The sequence below is a fragment of the Bos taurus genome, chromosome 25 (assembly GCF_002263795.3).
Source record: "Bos taurus isolate L1 Dominette 01449 registration number 42190680 breed Hereford chromosome 25, ARS-UCD2.0, whole genome shotgun sequence".
Lineage (NCBI taxonomy): Eukaryota > Metazoa > Chordata > Mammalia > Artiodactyla > Bovidae > Bos > Bos taurus.
In genome coordinates, this window is record NC_037352.1 from 18,498,960 (window position 1) to 18,521,444 (window position 22,485).

At 39.6% G+C, this 22,485-nt stretch overlaps 1 protein-coding gene across 1 annotated transcript in view; it reads left to right on the top strand.

The window, feature by feature from the left end:
- Positions 1-22,485, top strand: part of ACSM3 (acyl-CoA synthetase medium chain family member 3) — a 56,435-nt gene that overhangs the window by 15,227 nt on the left and 18,723 nt on the right. The window contains exons 4-5 of the mRNA XM_002697986.7: positions 15,300-15,507; positions 19,856-19,999. Coding sequence (XP_002698032.1) covers positions 15,300-15,507; positions 19,856-19,999 — 352 coding nt within the window. The remainder of the gene's footprint in view (positions 1-15,299; positions 15,508-19,855; positions 20,000-22,485) is intronic.

The window sequence follows — 22,485 nt, forward strand, 5'->3', positions numbered from 1 at the left end:
TTCTAAAAGGCAATGACTATGATATATTCATCTCTGTGACTCCAAAGATTGGCTTACAGTAAATTTCAGCAAAATATTTGTTGAATTAATATCTTTATTATAATAAATATTAACTTTCTTAATTTACTATAATCATTATTTGCATTTGAGGAGAGCTATATGCTCTAATCTCATGTGTACTTGTAAATTATTCACTGGAGTTGCACAGTCCACTTTTGCATAGTTTTTTAACAAAATGACTGCTTTCATGAATACTGTTGAAGCTCACTGTCTTAATAACACAGGGCTTCCCTGGTGCCTCAGTGGTAATGAGTCTGCCTGTCAGTGTAGGAGATGCAGGCTCAATCTGGGTTGGGAAGATACCCTGGATTAGAAATGGCAACCGACTTCAGTATTCTTGCCTGGGAAATCCCATGGACAGAGGAGTCTGGTGGGCTACAATCCATGGGGTCACAAAAGTGTTGGACACAACTTAGCAACTAAAAAACAGCTTAGTTACAAACTAATGTTATATATTGGAGAAGGCAATGGCAACCCACTCCAGTACTATTGCCTGGCAAATCCCATGGATGGAGGGGCCTGGTAGGCTGCAGTCCATGGGGTCGCTGGGAGTCGGACACGACTGAGCGACTTCACTTTCACTTTTCACTTTCATGCATTGGAGAAGGAAATGGCAACCCACTCCAGTGTTCTTGTCTGGAGAATCCCAGGGACAGGGGAGCCTGGTGGGCTGCCGTCTATGGGGTCACACAGAGTCTGACATGACTGAAGTGACTTAGCAGCAGCAGCAGCAGCATATATTATGGCTGCAGTTGGTCTTCTTTGCTGCACGGACTTTCTCTAGTTGCAGAGATTAGGGGCTACTCTCTAGTGGTGTGTGAACTTTCACATTGTGATGGCTTCTGTTGTTGTGGAGCATGGGCCCTAGGGCACGAGGTCTTCAGTAGTTGCAGCTTATGAGCTACAGAGTGCAGGCTCAGTAGTTGTGGCACACAGGCTTAGTTGCCCCATGGCATGTGGGATCCTCCCAGACTAGGGATCAAACTGGTGTCCCCTGCCTTGTAAGGTGGATTTTTAACCACCGAACCACCAGGGAAGCACCAGTAACAGACTATTTGATTGCCAGGACCAGAAATCCATTCATATTCAGTAGTTCAATAGTGAAGAAGAATTATTGAATATTTACTGGAGAATTTTACAGGAGAAAAAGTGCAGAAAGAAAAACTGGCCTCTGTAACAGGTCAGGCTATTCAGCAGGCAGTTTCTGTCTCTACTATTTTTGCTCTGAAGCTGTTGGCACGAAGGGGGACCCCTTCCAGGGCTCAAAACTGGGCTCTTGTCTAACACTCAGAAATGAATTGTCTGAGGAGACACATGTGCTGACAAAGCAAGAGATTTTATTGGGAAAGGGCATCCGGGTGGAGAGCAGAAGGTAAGGGAACCCAGGAGAACAGCTCTGTCACATGGCTTGCAGTCTTGGGTTTTATGGTGATGGGATTATTTTCTAATGTGTTGTCTTTAGTCAATCATTCTGACTCGGAGACCTTGGTGGTGCATGCCTTGTTCAGCCAAGATGGATGCTAGAGAGAAAGATTCTGGGAGGTGGTCAGACATGTGGTGTCTCCTTTTGACCTTTCCTGAACTCTTCCAGTTGGTGAAGGCTTATTAGTTCTGTGTTCCTTACCAGAACCTCCTGTCGTAAAACAACTCATGCAAATGGTTACTATGGTGCCTGGCCAGGGTGGGTGGTTTCAGTCAGTGTGCTTCCCCTAACAGAGCCACAGGGCCTCTTGTCTATCTGCTTCTCTCAAGCTCCTGCTCCTTTGACCTCTTCTTTCTTGCTAAGAAATAATTTCTCTTCATTTTGGTTAGGTGCATAATTTAAGCTGAAACTGAGGGATGAGTCAGCCAGAGGGAGAAAGTATAGGTGATGGAAGCATTCATTCTAAGCAAATGGAAAAGCTTCTACAAAGGTCCTGAGGCAAAAAATAATTTGTAGATTTGAGAAAATGAAAACAGTGCAGTGTGAATATAGGTACTGGCTAGGGGCCACCTCATCCCAGGGACTATAATATGTAAAATCCCTTAACAGAGACTTCTCCTCTAGACAGGCTTAGGTGCGTACTACCAGGATTTGCCCTAGTAAGTCTCCTTTTGCTATGTTCTGTGGCTGCAGTATCCCTTTCTGAAACCAATTTTATATTAATATATTATATATAAGGGTATGGCTTAATCTTGTTGCTCTGTGAATCATTATGTCTCTTTATATTGACTATGAATATCTCTTTTCTATTTTATATTGAGTTTACAGTTTAGCTCTTGGAAGGCAATCTATTTCCCTTATTTCCAAGTTCTTAGAGAGATATGCCTATAGTCTACAGGGCCAACAACAAACTCATCATATTTTCATTTTCAAACTCTTGCATATGTATTGTAGGTCAAATTCCTTTACAACAGAAATCTCAGTATATAATCATTAAAAAAATAGTAATTGCCAAGAATATGTTCCTTTAAGTGCCATTTACCACAAAAAGTTACTATCCCACCCAATCTTGGCCTACAGGTCTTGAAGAAGTTTATATAACACTTGTGGTCCCTCTGGAATTATAATAAACATTCACTCATTTTGAAAGATTGTTGCTGAGTCATGAAAAGACACCGGGATTCTTGGCCTCCGGAGGAGAGGAATTCAATTCGGGTTCAGATCACTCAGAGCTTTTGTGTAATAAAGTTTTACTGAAGTATAAAAGAGATAGAGAAAGCTTCTGACATAGACATCAGAAGGGGCCAGAAAGAATGCCCCCATGCTAGCCTTTAGCAGTATGTTATATACCTATCAGTAAGCTGTTAATTAGAGAAAGGAGATATCCTGAAACTCAGAGAGGCACCAGGTCCCTCATCCACAACATGTATTTTAAGATAACATTGGCACCTGGTGACTCATGCCGGGCCATAAAATGATTGACATGAATCTTGAAGAAAGACAGGTTTCCAAGTAAATATATAGTATTATTAACAAAGATTAGGAGAACAATGTATGAATAAAACATACAGGTTTATTGAGCCCTTATCATTCTGAATCTTAAGCAAACTGACTTGAAGAAAGACAGAGTCTAGGGTGAATACATAGTTCATTAACATAGCTTAAGACAAACATTTCCATAAGAAAAAATGCATTGGTTAGCTCAAGATTTGAGAAAAGTGAAGTTCAGGTGGAGCCAGGTGTCATCATGGCAACACAGAATTTTAAGAGAAACCTCCTTTTAATATTGTATAGAGACGGGGAAAAAAATCTGACATTTGTTTGTTTCCTCCTGCCGCTTAAGAGAGAGATAAAAAAATGTCTGACACTTGCAGCCTATTCCCTCTGTTTGGAGACCCCTGGGCTTCCTGCCTGTTATTTTCTCAATTTGCTCATTTTATCATCACAAGAGCTTTATGATTAGGAAGAGAAAATCTCATTTTATAAACAGAGAAGGGAAAGCTTTCATAGTTGGGGAAAAAGGAACATTAAGTCATTTGCCCAAAGGCATTCAGAAACTCAGTGTAGAGCCCAATGCACCCTCTAGAATTTTCTAGAAATTTTTATAAAAATTGAAAATAAGAACAGTTCTTTAAAAATCAACTATATCTCAATAAATTTAAAAAAATCATCTAGATGTGGTAATTCAACATCATGGTAGTGTGAGATGTTTCCTTTTTCTCTCCCCTTCAATTTGCAACAAGTAAAACATATAACTCTACAAGGTTCCTCTGCCCAACACACCAAGGTACCAGAGAGATCCACACATCTGTACATCTGAAGGTGGATGGAATGGTACTTAGGAGGTGGATTCAAGGGAACAAGGTGGGGGAGTGCCCATAATCCTGGCTCTTTGACCACATTGGATGAACACACATCTGAGAAAGAACTCAGTGGTGGCTGGGGAGGTGGTGTACACAACTCCAGCTTCCCAGCAGCATCAGTACCTGCAGCTAAAGGGAAGCAGGCAGCAGCAGCAGGGCCTGCAACCCCAGCCCTACCAGGTACAGGTGTGCTTAAGGCTCCAGCACCCCTGCACAAGGCAGCAGGGCCTGCAAACCTGACAGCCACAACAACCCCAGATGCAGCAGAGGTGCCTGCCATCATGGTGCACCCAGCGGTGACATGAGCAACAACAGCAACGCTTGCAGCAGAAGGCACCAAAGACTCCAAAGGCACAAGCAGTGACAATGAGGGCTCCAGGCACACCCCTGACAGAGGTAATGAAGGGTGGAAAATACTGATTCCATAGTACTGTCAGAGGCTGGTCAGGTTAGGGAAAACAAAGACTCGTGTTGTGGTGCCACCTGCTGGAAAACAAAAGAAGGTCCTCTAATTACCAATGTATTGAATTTTTAGAATCAAAATAAACAAATCTTCCCAGGTGGCCCCTAGTAGTTAAGAATCTGCCTGCCAATTCAGGAGACACAAGAGATGCTGGTTCAGTTCCTGGGTCAGGAAGATCCCCTGGAGTAAGAAATGGCAACGAACTCCAGTATTCTTGCCTAGAAAATTCCATGGACAGAGGAGCCCAGTAGGTTGCTGTCCATGGGTTGCAAAGAGTTTGATATGTTTGAGCACACATACACACACAACAATTTTACCTAATAAGAAAGATATTCACTCCTTCAAATGTGTGGGCAGAGGAACAAGATAACGAGCACTGTGAAAAACCACAGTAATAAGGTATCACAAAAAGAAAGTGACACTTCTCCAGAAACCAAACTTAAACTCATGGAAGATTGCAATCAGATACAGAATTCAAAATAGCTGTCAATAAGCACAAGAAAACTCAGAAAGTCATTTCAAGGAGCTCAGGAATAAAATAGAATAAAAACAGAAGGAATATTTTACCAAAAGGTTGGATCTCTAAAAGAGATACAAACAGAATTTCTAGAGCCAAAGAACTCAATAAATGATATAAATAATGCAATAGAAAGCACTGGAAATAGAGCAGACCATAAAGAAGAAAGAATTAGCAAGCATGACTTCAGAAGTCTAGAAATGATCCAGACCAGAAAGGATAACTAAGTTTTATTTTTTTTAATGCAGAATTTCTAAGAGATCTATTTGATTCCATTAGGAAACATAAGGAGGCTTCTGCACAAAAACTACAGCTGAGGGAGTTCATCACCTCTACACCTGCCTTACAGGAAATGTTGAGGGCTTCTTGAAGATGGCAAAGAGTACATGGCAGTAATATCCTCCATGAACACATCAAAAATACATTTACTTGTGGAAAATTCTCACTGAAAACGAATTGGAAACTGGCAGGACTTCTGTACAACCAAGGCTATAAGAAAGACATACATATAAAAGGATAGGGTGGGAATAAAAGTGATTGAGTTGGGACCTGTGCTCCTGGGAGGGAACTTAGAGGAAAAAGGAGATTTCTTGGGTGGACACCTGCCCTAGGGAGTGAGCAGGTCAAGTCATAGACTGGGCATCTCAGCCCTGGGGACCTATGTGGAGGAGGCAATACCCACTAGCCGCTTGGAGAACTATTGGTACAGATAGAAAGGCTGGAGAAGCTTAGATTCCTCTCGTGAGGAGCACACAGATGCTGGTTTGTCCCTGGGCAGGGAAGAGAGAGGTCTGCCCTAGGGGTAACCTAGGGGTTACCAGGTTTTCTGAGACCACCTCACTGTGCACCCCAGTCCAAGGTGACCAGTTCCTGCTCATTCCACACCACAGCATGGCACTAGATATAGGGAAACCACAACCCAGGAAAAGACATGACAATAGGCTACATCTAAGTGGAGCCCCAGACACCTACATAGACAGAACACTGGACCTCTAGACACACAAGCCCTACTTCCTTTATCACTTCCGACCTTTGGGGCAAAGGTCTGGTGCAGGAAGAAGGAAAACACACATTCAAATGGAACAGTGCCAGTTCCAAATGTCCAACAGACACAGAAAAGACACACAACATTACTAATTATTAGAAAACTATAAAACAAAACTACTAGATATAACCTCATACTTATCAGAATATCTATCATCAAAAAGCCTACAGATAACAAATGGAGAGGATATGGAGAAAGGGGAACCCTTGTACACTGTTAGTGGGAGCTCAGATTGGTACAGCCACAGTATGGAGGTTCCTCAAAAACTAAAAATAGAACTATCAGATGACCCAGCAATTCCATTCCTGGGTATATATCTGGAAAAAATGAAAACACTAATTCAGAAAAAAGATACATGCACCCTAATGTTAATAGCAACACAATTTACAAAGTCATGGAAGATATGGAAGCAACCCAAGTGCCCACCAATAGATAACTGGATAAAGAAGATGTGAGATATATAATGGAATATTATTCAGTCATTAAAAAGAATAAAATTTTGCTATTTGCAGCCACATAGATGGACCTAGAGAATATTATGCTTAGTGAAATAAGTCAGACATAGAAAAACAAATACTATATGTTATCACTTATATGTGGAATCTAAAAATAACACAAATGAATGTGTATGCAAAATAGAAACAGATTCACAGATAGAAAACAGAGAGGGAGGGACAGATTAGGGGCATGAGATTAACAGATACAAACTATAATGTATAAAATACACAAGCTATAAGGATATACTGTAAAGCACAGGGAATTATAGCCATTATCTGTAATAACATAAAGGAGTATAATCTGCAAAAATACTGAATTATTATGCTGTACACATGAAACTAATGTAATATTGTAAATTAACTAAACTTTAATTTAAACAAGAAATGTTGAAAGGCTCTTCTACCAAAAACAAAAGGGCAGAAGTACACAAAACCTTGAGGAAGGTAATAGAATCAGAAAATTGCAACTGTACATTAGAATAGGTTGTTAAACAATTATAGCATAAAGGTTAATGGAGGAAAGCAATAAAAAATAACTACAGTTACTTCAATTTGATAATAACCTCACAACACAAAAAGATAATTTTGAAACAACAAAATAATTTGAGACAATAGAAACATAAAAGGGGAAGAGAGAAAGGAGACAGACTATATAACTAAATGAAGAGAAAGTGAAAGTGTAAATCTCTTAGTCGTGTCCGACTCTTTGCAACTCTATCGACTATACAGTCCATGGAATTTTTCAGGCCAGAATACTGGAGTGGGTAGCCTATCCCTTTCTCCAGCAGATCTTCCTGACCCAGGGATCAAATCAGGGTCTCCTGCATTGCAGGAGGATTCTTTACCAACTGAGCTATCAGGGAAACCCCCCAGTGAAGACAAGACGTTATTGGTAGTAAAAGGACTACTGAGATATAGTGCAACCAGAAAACAAAGATAAATGGCAGTACTAAATCCTCATTTATCAATAATTACCCTAAATGTAGATTGATTGGTAAAAACTTTAACAATTTTCTTAATTAAAAAAAATAAGTAAAATTAAGTAAAAAAAAAAAAAAAAAAAAAGAGTAACTGGATGGATTAAAAATAAGACCCAACTCTATACCTCCTCCAGGAAACTTCTCTCAGCTCTAAGGTCAAAAATAGCCTCAAATTGAAGGGATGTTAGATGATACTCCAAGCAAATGGCAGCCAAAAGAAAGTAGGTGTAGTCATACTCATATCAGAGAAAACAGACTTTCAAGCCAAAAGATATAAAGCCAGAAGAGATAAAGGTGGACATCATATAATGACAAAGGGAACAATCCCTCAAGAAGACACAAATAATTTATATCTATCTATGTATCTATAGATCTATATTTATCTATCTGTTTGTCTGTCTATCTATCTGTATGTATCTATATACATACACATTTAACACAGGAGTAGCAAAACATATAAAGACCTACATGGAGAAACTGACAGGAGCATAATAGTGGAAGACTACTTTAATGCCTCACTTACATCAATGGACAGATCATTCAGACAGAGTGTCAATAAGAAAACATTAACTTTAAATGAAACATCAGACCAGATAACCTTAATAGATTTATATGAATATAGCATAGCCCATCCAGTGCAATGGAATACACATTTTTCTGAAGTGCACCTGGAACATTCTCCAGGATAAATCACATGTTAGGTCATAAAGCAAGTCTCAATACAATCAAGAAGATTAAAACCATATTAAGCATCTTTTTTGACCACAATAAAATGAAACTAGAAATCAACTATAGGAAATCTGGAAAAATCGTATATATGTGAAAACTAAACATGCAACTTAAAAACTATTGGCTCAATGAAGAAATCAAAGGAGAAAATTTAAAATACCTAAAGACAAATGAAAAGAAAAAGATGATATACCAAAATCTATGGGATGCAGCAAAAGTGGTACTAAGAGTGAATCATGTAGGCCTACCTCAAGAAATAAGAAAAACCTCAAATAATCTAAACCTTATGCCTAAAGGAGCTAGAAAAAAAGAAGAAAAAGAAAAAAAGAAAGAACAAAGCAAGCCCAAAATCTGTATGAGAAAGGAAATGATAATAAAATAATAATAAAAATTAGAGCAGAGACAAATGAAATAGAGACTTAAAAGACAATGGAAAAGATCAATGCAACTAAGAGCTGGTTCTTTGAAAGGATAAATGTGACAAACCTTTAGCTAGACTCTCTGAAAAAATAGAAGGCTCAGATAAATAAAATTAGAAACAAAAGAGGGTAAATTACAATGGATACAATAGAAATACAAAGGATTATGTCTACTATGAAGTCTACTGCTATACACCAACACATTAGACAACCTAAAATAAACGAATAAATCCCTAGAATCCTACAATCTTCCATGACTAAAGAATGAAGATATAGAAAATCTGAATTGACTGATTACTAGTAAGGAGATTGAAACATTAATCGAAAATCTTCCCCAAAATAAAAGTCCTCTAGCAGACAGCTTCACAGGTGAATTCTATCAAACATTCAGAGATTTAGTAGCTATCCTTCTCAAACTATGGGGCTTCCCAGGAGGCACTAGTGGTAAAGAACCTGCCTGCCAATGCAGGAGACTTAAGAGATGCAGGTTTGATTCATGGGTTGGGAAGATCCCCCGGAGGAGGGCATGGAAACCCACTCCAGTATTCTTGCCTAGAGAACCCCATGGACAGAGGAGCCTGGCAGGCTACAATCCATAAGGCTGCAAAGAGTTGGACATAACTGAAGCAACTTAGCACACACACATGCACTTCTTAAACTATTTCAAAAAAATTGAAAAGGAGGGAATGCTTCCCTAACTCATTTTACAAGGCCATCATTACCCTGATTACAAAATCAAACAATGAAAATACACAAAAAGAAAATTACAGGCCAATGTCTCTGATGAATATACATGCAAAAATCCTCAACAAAACATTAGTGAACCAAATACAAAAATGCATTAAAAGGATCACACACCAGGATCAAGTGGGATTTATTCCAGGTATGCAAGGATGATTCAACATCTGCAAATAAATCAATGTAATACACCACATTAACAAAGTGAAGAATAAAAATCATATAATCGAGAATTACCAGGCGATCCAGTAGTTTGGACTCTACTTGCTCACTGCCAAGAGCCTAGGTTCAATCCTTGGTCAGGGAACTAAGATCCCAAGAGCCACAGGGCATAGCCAAAAAAGAAAAAGTAAAAAAAAAAAAAAAAAAAAATCATATGATCATGTCAATAGATGCAGATGCAGGAAAAGCATTTGATAAAATCAACACTTATTTATGATAAAAATCTCAAAAAGGGGAAAGAACAAATGTACCTCAAAAGGCCGTTTATGACAAACCCACAGCTAACATAATACTGGTGAAAAACTGAAAGCTACCCCTCTAAGATCATGAACAAGACAAGAGTACCCAATCTTACCACTCTTACTCAACATAGTGCTAAAACTCCTAGTGACAACAATTAGGCAAAAAAAGAAACGAAACACATCTAAATTGGAAAGAAAGAAGTAAAATTGTCATTATTTGTAGACGACATGATTTTATACATTGAAAACCCTAAAGATTCAAACGAATGAAACTAGACCATTATCTTACACCATTCATAAAAACCAACTCAAAATGGATTAAAGACATGAATGTAAAAACTAAAACCATAAAACTCCTAGAAGAAAATATAGACAGTATGCTTGTTGACATTTTTCTTAGCAATATCTTTCTGGATATGTCTCCTCAGGCAAGGGAAGCAAAAGCTAAATTAAAAAAACAAGGCTACATCAAAATAAAAAGCTCTGCACTGCAAAGAAAACCATCAACAAAACAAAAAAGAAAACCTACCAAATGGGAGATGTTTGCAAATCAGATCTGATAAAAGGTTAATATCCAAAATATATTAACTCATGGAACTTCCCTGTGGTCTATTGAAGGACTCTGTGTTTCCATTGCAGGGGGCATGAGTTTGATCCCTGGTTGGGGGATCACACATGCTGCACAGCATGGCCAAAACCATCGAAAAAAAAAAGTTAACTCATGAAACTCAACAACAAACAACCCAGTTAAAAAATGGGCAGAGGATCTGAATAGACATTTTTCAAAAGAATATATATGATGTTCAACACCTGTATGAAAAGTTGTTCATCAGCATGAATTATCAGGTAATTGCAAATCAAAACCACAATATCACTTCACATCTATTAGAATAACTATCGTCAAAAAAACAAGGAATAACAGAGAGGATGTGAAGAAAAAGGAACCCTCATACACTGTTGGTGAGACTGTAAATTGGTGCAGTCACTGTGGAAAAAAGTATGCAAATTCTTCAAAAAATTTAGAACTAAACACACACACACACACACACACACACACACACACACACACAATGGAATACTACTCAGCCATAAAAAGGAATGAAATCTTGCCCTTGCAACAACATGGATGGACCTTGAGAGTCCATAAGGCAAAGTTGTGAAATAAGGCAGACAAAAAAGACAAATACAATATGATTTCACTCATATGTAGAATACAAAACAAATAATAAAACAAAATAAACAAAAATAAAATAACAAAAACAAACTCAGACAACAAAATAGTGATTACAAAGGGCAAGGGGTCTGGGGTGGGAGAAATGGGTAAAGGAGGTAAGATGAGCATGGAAACTAGTCTTTGGTTATAAGTTAAATTCTAATGTTGTCAATATGTAAGTCAAATTATAAGTAAATTTACAATTATTAGTCAAATTATAATTTTTAAGTCAAATTAAAATGTGTACACAAAACATATGTTATAAACCAATGTTACTGGAATTTAAAAAATCATCTAATTCACTTTCTCAAACCTTGATATGCATATGAATCACTGGGTTCTTGTTAAAATGCAGATTCTGATCCAAGAAGCCTGGGAGAATCCTGAGATCCTGCATTTCTAACAAGCTCCCAAGTGATGTAGATGCTGCTATTCCAGGGAACACCCTTCAGCTCACTACAGTCCCTCAGTAGTGTCCAACTTTTTGCAACCCCATGGACTGCAGCATGCCAAGATTCCCTGTCCATCACCAACTCCCAGAGCTTGCTCAACTCATGTCCATCGACTCGGTGATGCGATCCAACCATCTCATCCACTGTCATTCCCTTCTCCTCCTGCCTTCAATCTTTTCCAGCATCAGAGTCTTTTGAAATGAGCCAATTCTTTGCATCAGGTGGCCAAAGTATTGGAGTTTCAGCTTTAGCACTAGTCTTTCCAGTGAATATTCAGGACTGACTTCCTTTAGGATTGACTGGTTAGATTTCCCTGCAGTCCAAGGGACTCTCAAGAGTCTTCTCCAACACCACAGTTTAAATAAATCAATTCTTTGACCCTCAGCTTTCTTTATAGTCCAACTCGCACATCCAAACATGACTACTGGAAAAAACCATAGCTTTGACTAGATAGACCTTTGTCGGCAAAGTAATGGCTCTGTTTTTTAATATGCTGTCTAGGTTGGTCATAACTTTTCTTCCAAGGAGCAAGCATCTTTTGATCTCATGGCTGCAGTCATTGTCCGTAGTGATTTTGGAGCCCAATAAAATAAAGTCTGTCACTGTTTCCATTGTTTTCCCATCTATTTGCCATGAAGTGATGGGACCAGATCCACGATCTTAGTTTTTTGAATGTTGAGTTTTAAGCCAGCTTTTTCATGCTCCTCTTTCACTTTCATCAAGAGGCTGTTTAGTTCCTCTTCACTTTCTGCCATAAGAGTGGTGTCATCTGCATGTCTGAAGTTATTGATATTTCTCCTGGAAATCTTCATTCCAGCTTGTGCTTCATCCAGCCCTGCATTTTGCATGATGTACTCTGTTCAGTTCAGTTCAGTTCAGTCGCTCAGTTGTGTCAGACTCTTTGCCACCCCATGCATTGCAGCACGCCAGGCCTCCCTGTCCATCACCATCTCCCAGAGTTCACTCAAACTCACGTCCATCAAGTCAGTGATGCCATCCAGCCATCTCATCCTCTGTTGTCCCCTTTTCCTCCTGCCCCCAATCCCTCCCAGCATGAGAGTCTTTTCCAATGAGTCAACTCTTCGCATGAGGTGGTCAAAGTATTGGAGTTTCAGATTTAGCATCATTCCTTCCATATAAATCCCAGGGCTGATCTCCTTTAGCATGGACTGGTTGGATCTCCTTGCAGTCCAAGGGACTCTCAAGAGTCTTCTCCAACACCACAGTTCAAAAGCATCAATTCTTTGGCACTCAGTTTTCTTCACAGTCCAACTCTCATATCCATACATGACCACTGGAAAAACCATAGCCTTGACTAGACGGACCTTTGTTGGCAAAGTAATGTCTCTGCTTTTGAATATGCTATCTAGGTTGGTCATAACTTTCTTTCCAAGGAGTAAGCGTCTTTTAATTTCATGGCTGCAATCACCATCTGCAGTGATTTTGGAGCCCAAAAAAATAAAGTCTGACACTGTTTCCACTGTTTTCCCATCTATTTCCTATGAAGTGATGGGACCAGATGCCATGATCTTCGTTTTCTGAATGTTGAGCTTTAAGCCAACTTTTTCACTCTCCACTTTCACTTTCATCAAGAGGCTTTTGAGTTCCTCTTCACTTTCTGCCATAAGGGTGGTGGCATCTGCATATCTGAGGTTATTGATATTTCTCCCAGCAATCTTGATTCCAGCTTGTGTTTCTTCCAGCCCAGCGTTTCTCATGATGTACTCTGCATAGAAGTTAAAGAAGCAGGGTGACAATATACAGCCTTGATGTACTCCTTTTCCTATTTGGAACCAGTCTGGTGTTCCATGTCCAGTTCTAACTGTTGCTTCCTGACCTGCATATGGGTGTCTCAAGAGGTGGGTCAGGTGCCATTTTAGTTCAGTGATTCCTAAAATGTGGACATTCACTCTTGCCATCTCCTGTTTGACCACTTCCAATTTACCTCATTAAAAAAATTTAACTCATTTAATCCTTAATAATCCTATAAAGAAGGTAGTGTTATTATAATCCCCATTCTACAGATGCAGAATCTGAGACTCTCAGAGGTGAAGTAGTCTTGTTCAAGACCAAGCTTTAAGAGTATCTGTCTCTAGGACACATTCTTGACTACTATACTGTACCTTACAGTACAATTTATAGCAGATGGGAACAGAAGCACAAAAAAGATGAATGCCTCAATCCTTCTCCTTGGATAAATTATAAAATTAATGTATGTTTTAAGAGGCACTTGGCCACCTGATGCGAAGAGTTGACTCTCTGGAAAAGACCCTGATGCTGGATAAAACTGAGGGCAAGAGAAGGGGGAGACAGAGGATGAGAAGTTGGATGGCATCACTGACTTAGTGGACATAACTTTTGAGCAATTTCAGGGAGATAGTGATGGATAGAAAACCCTAGTGTGCTGCAGTTCATGGGGTTGAAAAGAGTTGGACACGACTTAGCAACAGAACAACAACAAAAGATGCACTGAACCAAGGTGGTTAAATTACAGCTTAAGTCAGGCTGCAGTGTTCAGTCCATGCACTGCCCCTGCTACTTCAGTGATTCAGGCAAATTATTTATAGGGTGGACTAAGAATGCTGCCTGCCATATTAGCAAACAAAGGATGTTAGGGCCATCAAGCCATCAGCTGCCTCCAGAGATGAGCCCTGAGGGAACTCAGGTTGAAAAAGAACAGATTAGCCCTAGATAGTTAAGGTGCATATCAAAGGAATGAGATCAGTGAGCCTAGACTCTTGCATCTTCCCATACACAGAAAAGCACTAATTGATTATAATCTTTTGATGTTTCAACTTCCTGGTTTTTGTTGCAAACCCTCGTGTATATCCTGGCTTCTCCCTTCACCCTTCAGAGCAGTCCCTCAGAGCTATCAGAGAAAGCCCTCAGAAAGTCCTCCCAATAAAACAAAATTCTCAACTTTTATGTTGTGTATTTTCTAGTTAACAATAACATTTGTGTTTTTGGTAGAGATTAAATGTTAGAATATACAAACACTTACACAGCACCTAACACTCCAAGTACTCAATAAACGTACAAAGGTCCATCTAGTTAAGGCTATGGTTTTTCCTATGGTCATGTATGGATGTGAGAGTTGGACTGTGAAGAAGGCTGAGCGCCGAAGAATTGATGCTTTTAAACTGTGGTGTTGGAGAAGACTCTTGAGAGTCCCTTGGACTGCAAGGAGATCCAACCAGTCCATTCTGAAGGAGATCAGCCCTGGGATTTCTTTAGAAGGAATGATGCTAAAGCTGAAGCTCCAATACTTTGACCACCTCATGCGAAGAGTTGACTCATTGGAAAAGACTCTGATGCTGGGAGGGATTGGGGGCAAGAGGAGAAGGGGACGACAGAGGATGAGATGGCTGGATGGCATCACTGACTCGATGGACGTGAGTCTGGGTGAACTCCGGGAGTTGGTGATGGACAGGGAGGCCTGGCGTGCTGTGATTCATGGGGTTGCAAAGAGTCGGACATGACTGAGTCACTGAACTGAACTGAATATTACTTTTCAATTCAAAACCCTCTTCAAGTTAAATGTTATGAATGGTCTCCAGATAGAAAATAATTAATTATCCAGGATTTAACATCCTTTCATGTTAGATCAAAAGGGTCCTAGACTTTGAGATTCCTTTAAAGGCAAAAGTATAGCAATGAAAGGAAGACAAATAGATATCCTGCCTGGAAAATTGACTAACTCACCCTGAGAAGGAAATGGCAACCCACTCCAGTGGTCTTGCCTGAAGAATCCCAGGGACGGGGAGCCTGGTGGGCTGCCGTCTATGGGGTCGCACAGAGTCAGACACGACTGAAGCGACTCTGCAGCAGTAGCAGCAGCACCCTGAGAAACACCGAATATACATGGGTTATCTATACTACCTTAATTAACATGATGAAGGAAATCCTTTCTAAATACTTTATTTTCTTCTCTTTTAGGGACAGTTCTAATTCCAGGAACCACTCAGATGACCCAAAAAGACATCCTCTACCGACTACAATCTTCAAAAGCAAAGTGCATTATTACCAATGAAGTTTTAGCTCCAGCAGTTGATGCTGTTGCATCTAAATGTGAAAATCTGCACTCCAAACTAATTGTGTCTCAGAGCCCCAGAGAGGGTTGGGAGAACCTAAAGGAGATGATGAAGTGAGTAACCATAATTGTTGTAGAACAGTTTTCCAAAAAGAAACACAACATTGATAAGATAGTCAACCCTGGATTAACCAGAAAAATGAAAATTAAAATAATAGACAAAGGGAACAACTGGTGATTATAGTGCAAAGCTCTGAGGCAAGGAACTGGTGGTGTTTTTCACAGGTTGGGATCTCAAGGAAGCACACCATAAGACAGACATTAGTTGTGTAAGTGAATTAAGAAGTTATCTTAGAAACAATACCTGTGAAGAAAAGGGAACAATGTGGGATTGGGCAGCTGTTGAAATTTATCATCCACATACTTCAAAAAAGCCATCAGTCAACCTATGGGGATCACTGGAGTTTAGATAGCCCTTCAAAGCTATGTCCAGCTAAAGCAAGAGGTCCAATCAGATCAGATCAGATCAGATCAGTCGCTCAGTCATGTCTGACTCTTTGCAACCCCATGCATTGCAGCACGCCAGGCCTCCCTGTCCATCACCAACTCCCGGAGTTCACTCAGACTCACATCCATCGAGTCAGTGATGCCATCCAGCCATCTCATCCTCTGTTGTCCCCTTCTCCTCTTGCCCCCAATCCCTCCCAGCATCAGAGTCTTTTCCAATGAGTCAACTCTTCGCATGAGGTGGCCAAAGTACTGGAATTTCAGCTTGAACATCATTCCTTCCAAAGAGATCCCAGGGCTGATTTCCTTCGAGTGGATTGGTTGGATCTCCTTGCAGTCCAAGGGACTCTCAAGAGTCTTCTCCAACACCACACTTCAAAAGCATCAATTCTTCAGTGCTCAGCCTTCTTCACAGTCCAACTCTCACATCCATACATGACCACAGGAAAAACCATAGCCTTGACTAGACGAACCTTTGTTGGCAAAGTAATGTCTCTGCTTTTGAATATGCTATCTAGGTTGGTCGTAACTTTCTTTCCAAGGAGTAAGTGTCTTTTAATTTCATGGCTGCAGTCACCATCTGCAGTGATTTTGGAGCCCAGAAAAATAAAGTCTGACACTCTTTCCCCATCTATTTCCCATGAAGTGATGGGACCAGATGCCATGATCTTTGTTTTCTGAATGTTGAGCTTTAAGCCAACTTTTCCACTCTCCACTTCCACTTTCATCAAGAGGCTTTTATGTTCCTCTTCACTTTCTGCCATAAGGGTGGTGTCATCTGCATATCTGAGGTTATTGATATTTCTCCCGGCAATCTTGATTCCAGCTTGTGTTTCTTCCAGTCCAGCCTTTCTCATCATGTACTCTGCATATAAGTTAAATAAACAGGGTGACAATATAGAGCCTTGATGAACTCCTTTTCCTATTTGGAACCAGTCTGTTGTTCCATGTCCAGTTCTAACTGTTGCTTCCTGACCTGCATACAAATTTCTCAAGAGGCAGATCAGGTGGTCTGGTATTCCCATCTCTTGAAGAATTTTCCAAGGTTTATTGTGATCCACAAAGTCAAAGGCTTTGGCATAGTCAATAAAGCAGAAAGAGATGTTTTTCTGGAACTCTCTTGCTTTTTCCATGATCCAGTGGATGTTGGCAATTTGATCTCTGGTTCCTCTGCCTTTTCTAAAACCAGCTTGAACATCAGGAAGTTCACGGTTCACATATTGCTGAAGCCTGGCTTCAAGAATTTTGAGCATTACTTTACTAGCATGTGAGATGAGTGTAATTGTGTGGTAGTTTGAGCATTCTTTGGCATTGCCTTTCTTTGAGATTGGAATGAAAACTCACCTTTTCCAGTCCTGTGGCCACTGCTGAGTTTTCCAAATGTGCTGGCATATTGAGTGCAGCACTTTCACAGCATCATCTTTCAGGATTTGGAATGGCTCAACTGGAATTCTATCACCTCCACTAGCTTTGTTTGTAGTGATGCTTTCTAAGGCCCACTTGACTTCACATTCCAGGATGTCCAGCTCTAGGTCAGTGATCACACCATCGTGATTATCTGGGTCGTGAAGATCTTTTTTGTACAGTTCTTCTGTTAATCAGTAACTGGGTACAAATTGTCTTTAGAAGGAGGCATGACCTTGAGCAAGGCAGCTATCTTCAGCCAAGGCAATATCTGAAGAGGGATCTCAGCACCTGAAGGGAAGCATGTCCTAAAACTCTGCAGCAGGATCTAGGAGGTGCATCACAGCATCAATCACAGAGCTATTATCATTTCCCATAGGAACTAATCAGAATCAATCCTTCTGTGGATGTTGTATTATTCCCTTGCTGACAGTGACATTTCTATCAGGTTATAGTAAGAAGAATACTTAATAGATGCAATTAATAAAACTATTACACAGATATTCAAGCCCTGATATGGGGTGCTTCTAAGGGTCACTTGGAACTTTTTGTCAAGTATTGGTTATCTTAGCTTTAGGGTGGCAGCAAACTCCCTCTCTAGAATGAGCTTCCTACCTTTACTCAACGATTTTGGAGCAAGTTTGCAACTATGGACTTGTTCTTTGTCATTGTTTAGTTGCTAAGTTGTGTCCGACTCTTTGTGACATCATGGACTGTAGCGCACCGGGACTTGTTATGACTCTTCTAAAATAGCTAACATTTGTTGTGTGCATACATGCTCAGTTGTTCAGTTGTGTCCCACTCTTTGAGACCCCATGGACTGTAGCCCACCATGCTCCTCTGTTCATGGCATTTTCCAAGGAGGAATACTGAAATTGCCATTTCCTATTCCAGGGGATCTTCCCAACGCAGGGATTGAACCCATGTCTCCTGTGTCTCCTGCACTGGCAGGTGGATTCTCTATTGAGTTCTTACCAAAAGCCAAATTCTGTTCTAATAAAAATAGTGTTATAATTGTATAATATCTAACACTTATATGGCATTGGTTATGTGCCAAAAACTGCACTTCAGATATATTGGGTTGGCCAAAAAGTTCATTAGAGTTTTTCAATAATATATTATGGAAAACCTCAAACAAACTTTTTGGCCAACTCAATATTAACTCATTTAAATATCACAACAAACTATGGGGTAGGAATTGTTAAATATACAGATACTCATGCTCAGTCACTTCAGTCATATCCAACTCTTTGCGACACTATGGATGGGATTTTCTGGGCAAGAATACTGGAGTGGGGTTGCCATTCCCTCCTCCAGGGGTTTTTCCTGACCCAGGGATCAAACTCACATCTTCTGCATTGCAGGTGGATTCTCTGGTTAGACAGATAAATAAGGTCAAATGTTAGGATCTGGCAGAACTGCATTTCACACTCAGGCAGTCTAGCTTCTAAGCCCACACTATTACCTGCTAGGTTTACTGCTTCTGAGAGATTGGTACAATAAACCTTCCGTAGGTTTCATGAGCAATAATATTTGTGATAGAAGTGATAGGTACACAGTTATAGGTACTAGCTTTATAATGAAAAAAATTATGGAATCATAGCCTAAACATTTGGTTTAGCTATGTTAGGATTTAAAAATAGAAATAGTTCTCATAGCTGAATATTTCTGATTCATTCATTTTCAGCTCAATATTTCCTAATAAAATTCTGTATGATTCTTAGAGCCTCAAATGTACAGAGTTTACTTCCTTTCAGCTGCCCTGATGTATGACATATATAAAAGCCCAATTATCATCTGGAACCAAAATGTTTTCTTTCTTTAACTGAAACCCTTCCTTCCCTAAGTGGATACATAGATCCTCTTCAGTCTTTTTGCTTACTATATTCAGAACTATGTAGATTCTCTTGTGCGAAACAGAAAAACCATCCTTTTTAGGGGGCAGCAAATGGTTTTTTACAAACGGGATGGATAATAAATATATAGGATTTGCAGGCCATGTAGTCTCTATCATACCTACTCACTGTCATAGTGTAGAAAGCAGTCATAGGCAATACGTAAAAGAATGGACACAGTTGTGTTGCAATAAAACTTTATCTGTGAAAACAAAAGGCAGGCCATGCTTGGCCCATAGGCCTGTAGTTTAATGACCCCTGCCTTATACCATTACACATGACTTCTATTAACATACTCATTTTTTTTAAAATCACATTTTACCTCACATATACATGATTAGAAGATCATAGAATACTCATTCTGTAGAAGGTATGATAAAATTCTTGAGTTTTTTTGTAATGCTTTCACTCTTCTTCATCACACAGTAAAAAGCTATGAAGTCAACCTGTTATAAATGGGCTATTGATGGCAAAGTTTAGCTTGTTTCCAGAAAGCACCTTAAAAGATGGAGAGAGATGGCTTTTACCTTGGAATTCAGTATAAGTCCCTGGGGCTTAATCAATGAGATGAAGAGGTCTGAGTAAATCCTTTTCTGTGGTAACAGTCTATGATACTGTGTTTAATATATACAACCATTGTAATTCTTCCTTCATAGACATGCCAGTGACAACCACACCTGTGTGAAGACAAAACACAATGAGATGATGGCCATTTTCTTTACCAGTGGAACAAGTGGATATCCTAAAATGACTGGACACACCCACAGCAGTTTTGGTTTGGGATTATCTATAAATGGAAGGTATTTTCACAGAACTGTAGTTTGAAGTGTCAATGCTACAAAAATGATGATTCCTTTATTTGTATTTTAAATTTGTTTCCATATATATATATATATATATATATATATAGTTAAGTCTCTCTCTCTATATCTCAAGTGTGTGTGTGTATATATATATATATATATATATTTATATCTCAAATGTATATATGTTGTTGTTGTTCACTTTCTAAGTTGTGTCCAACTCTTTGCGACCCCACGAACTGCAGCATGCCATGCTTCCCTGTCCTTCACTATCTCCCAGAGTTTGCTCAGATTCATATCCATTGAGTTGGTGATGCTATGTAGCCATCTCATCCTCTGCTGTCCTCTTCTCCTTTTGCCTTCAATCTTTCCCAGCATCAGGGTGTTCTCCAGTGAGTCTGCTCTTCGTATCAGGAGGCCAGAGTATTGGAGCTTCAGGTTTAGCATAAGTTCTTCCAATGAATATTCAGGGTTGATTTCCTTTAGAATTGACTGGTTTGATCTTCCTGCTGTCCAAGAGTCTCTCAAGAGTCTTCTCCAGCACCACAGATTGAAACCATCAATTCTATGGTGCTCTGCCTTCCTTATGGTCCAGCTCTCACATCCATACATGACTACTGGAAAAACAATAGCCTTGACTATATGGCCTTTTGTCAGCAAAGTGATGTCTTCTCTTTTACTATGCTGTCTAGCTTTCAAATAGTTTTCCTTCCAAGGAGCAAGTGTCTTTTAATTTCATGGCTGCAGTCACTGTCCACAGTGATTTTGGAGCCCAAGAAAAGAAAATCTGTCACTGCTTCCACTTTTCTCCCTTCTAAGTGATGGGACTGGATGCCATGATCCTAATTTTTTAAATGTTAAGCTTTAAGCCAGCTTTTTCACTCTCCTCTTTCATCCTCATCAAGAGGCTCTTTAGTTCCTCTTCACTTTCTGTCATTAGTGTGGTTTCATTTACATATCTGAGGTTGATGATATTTCTCCAGACATTCTTGATTTCAGTTTGTGATTCATCCAGCCTGACATTTCCAGTGATGTACTCTGCATATAAGGCAAATAAGCAGGGTGACAATATACAGCCTTGTTGTGCTCCTTTCCCAATTTTGAACTAGTCATTTATTTATTGTCTAAATAAAGTTCTAAATGTTGCTTCTTGACCCACATACAGGTTTGTCAAGAGACAGGTAAGGTAGTCTGGTATTCCCATCTCTTTAAGAATTTTCCACAGTTTGTTTTATCTATCAAGTCGATTCTTTGTGCAGTCAGTGGCTCAAACAGCAAAGAATCCGCCTGCAATGTGGGAGACCTGGGTTCAATCCCTGGGTTGGGAAGATCCCCTGGAGAATGAAATTACAACCCACTCAAGTATTCTTCTCAGGAGAATCCCATGGACAGAAAAGCCTGGTGGGCTACAGTCCATGGAATCGCAAAGATTCAGACATGACTAAGCACAGCACAGAAAATACAGTCAGCAAAAAAAAAAAAAAGATTGGGAGCTGACTGTGGCTCAGATCATGAACTCCTTATTGCCAAATTTATATTTAAATTGAAGGAAGTATGGAAAATCACTAGACCATTCACATATGACCTAAATCAAATCCCTTACGATTATACAGTGGAATTGGCAAATAGATTCAAGGGATTAGATCTGAAAGACAGAGTGCCTGAAGAACTACGAACAGAGGTTCATGACATTGTACAGGAGATAGTGATCAAGACCATCCCCCAAAAAGAGAAATGCAAAAAGAAAAAATGGTGTCTGAGGAGGCCTTACACATAGCTGAGAAAAGAAGAGAAGCTAAAGGCAAAAAGAAAAGGTAAGATATACCCATCTGGATGCAGAGTTCCAAGGAATAGCAAGGAGAGATAAGAAAGCCTTCCTCAGTGATCAATGCAAAGAAATAGAGGAAAAAAACAGAATGGGAAAGACTAGAGATCTCTTCAAGAAAATTAGAGATACCAAGGAACATTTCATGTAAAGATGGGCACAATAGTACAGAAACAGTATGGACCTAACAGAAGCATAAGATATTAAGAAGAGGTGGAAAGAATACACAGAAGAACTATACAAAAAAGATTTTCACAACCCAGATAATCACAATGGTGTGATCAGTCGCCTAGAGCCAGACATCCTGGAATGCAAAGTCAAGTGGGCCTTAGGAAACATCACTACGAACAAAGCTAGTGGAGATGATGGAATTCCAGTTGAGCTATTTCAAGTCCTAAAAGATGATGCTGTGAAAGTGCTGCTGCACTCAATATGCCAGAAAATTTGGAAAACTCAGCAGTGGCCACAGGACTGGAAAAGGTCAGTTTTCATTCCAATCCCTAAGAAAGGCAATGCCAAAGAATGTTCAAACTACTGCACAATTGCACTCATCTCACACACCAGCAGAGTAATGCTCAAAATTCTCCAAGCCTGGCTTCAACAATATGTGGATCAAAAACTTCCAGATGTTCAAGCTGGTTTTAGAAAAGGCAGAGGA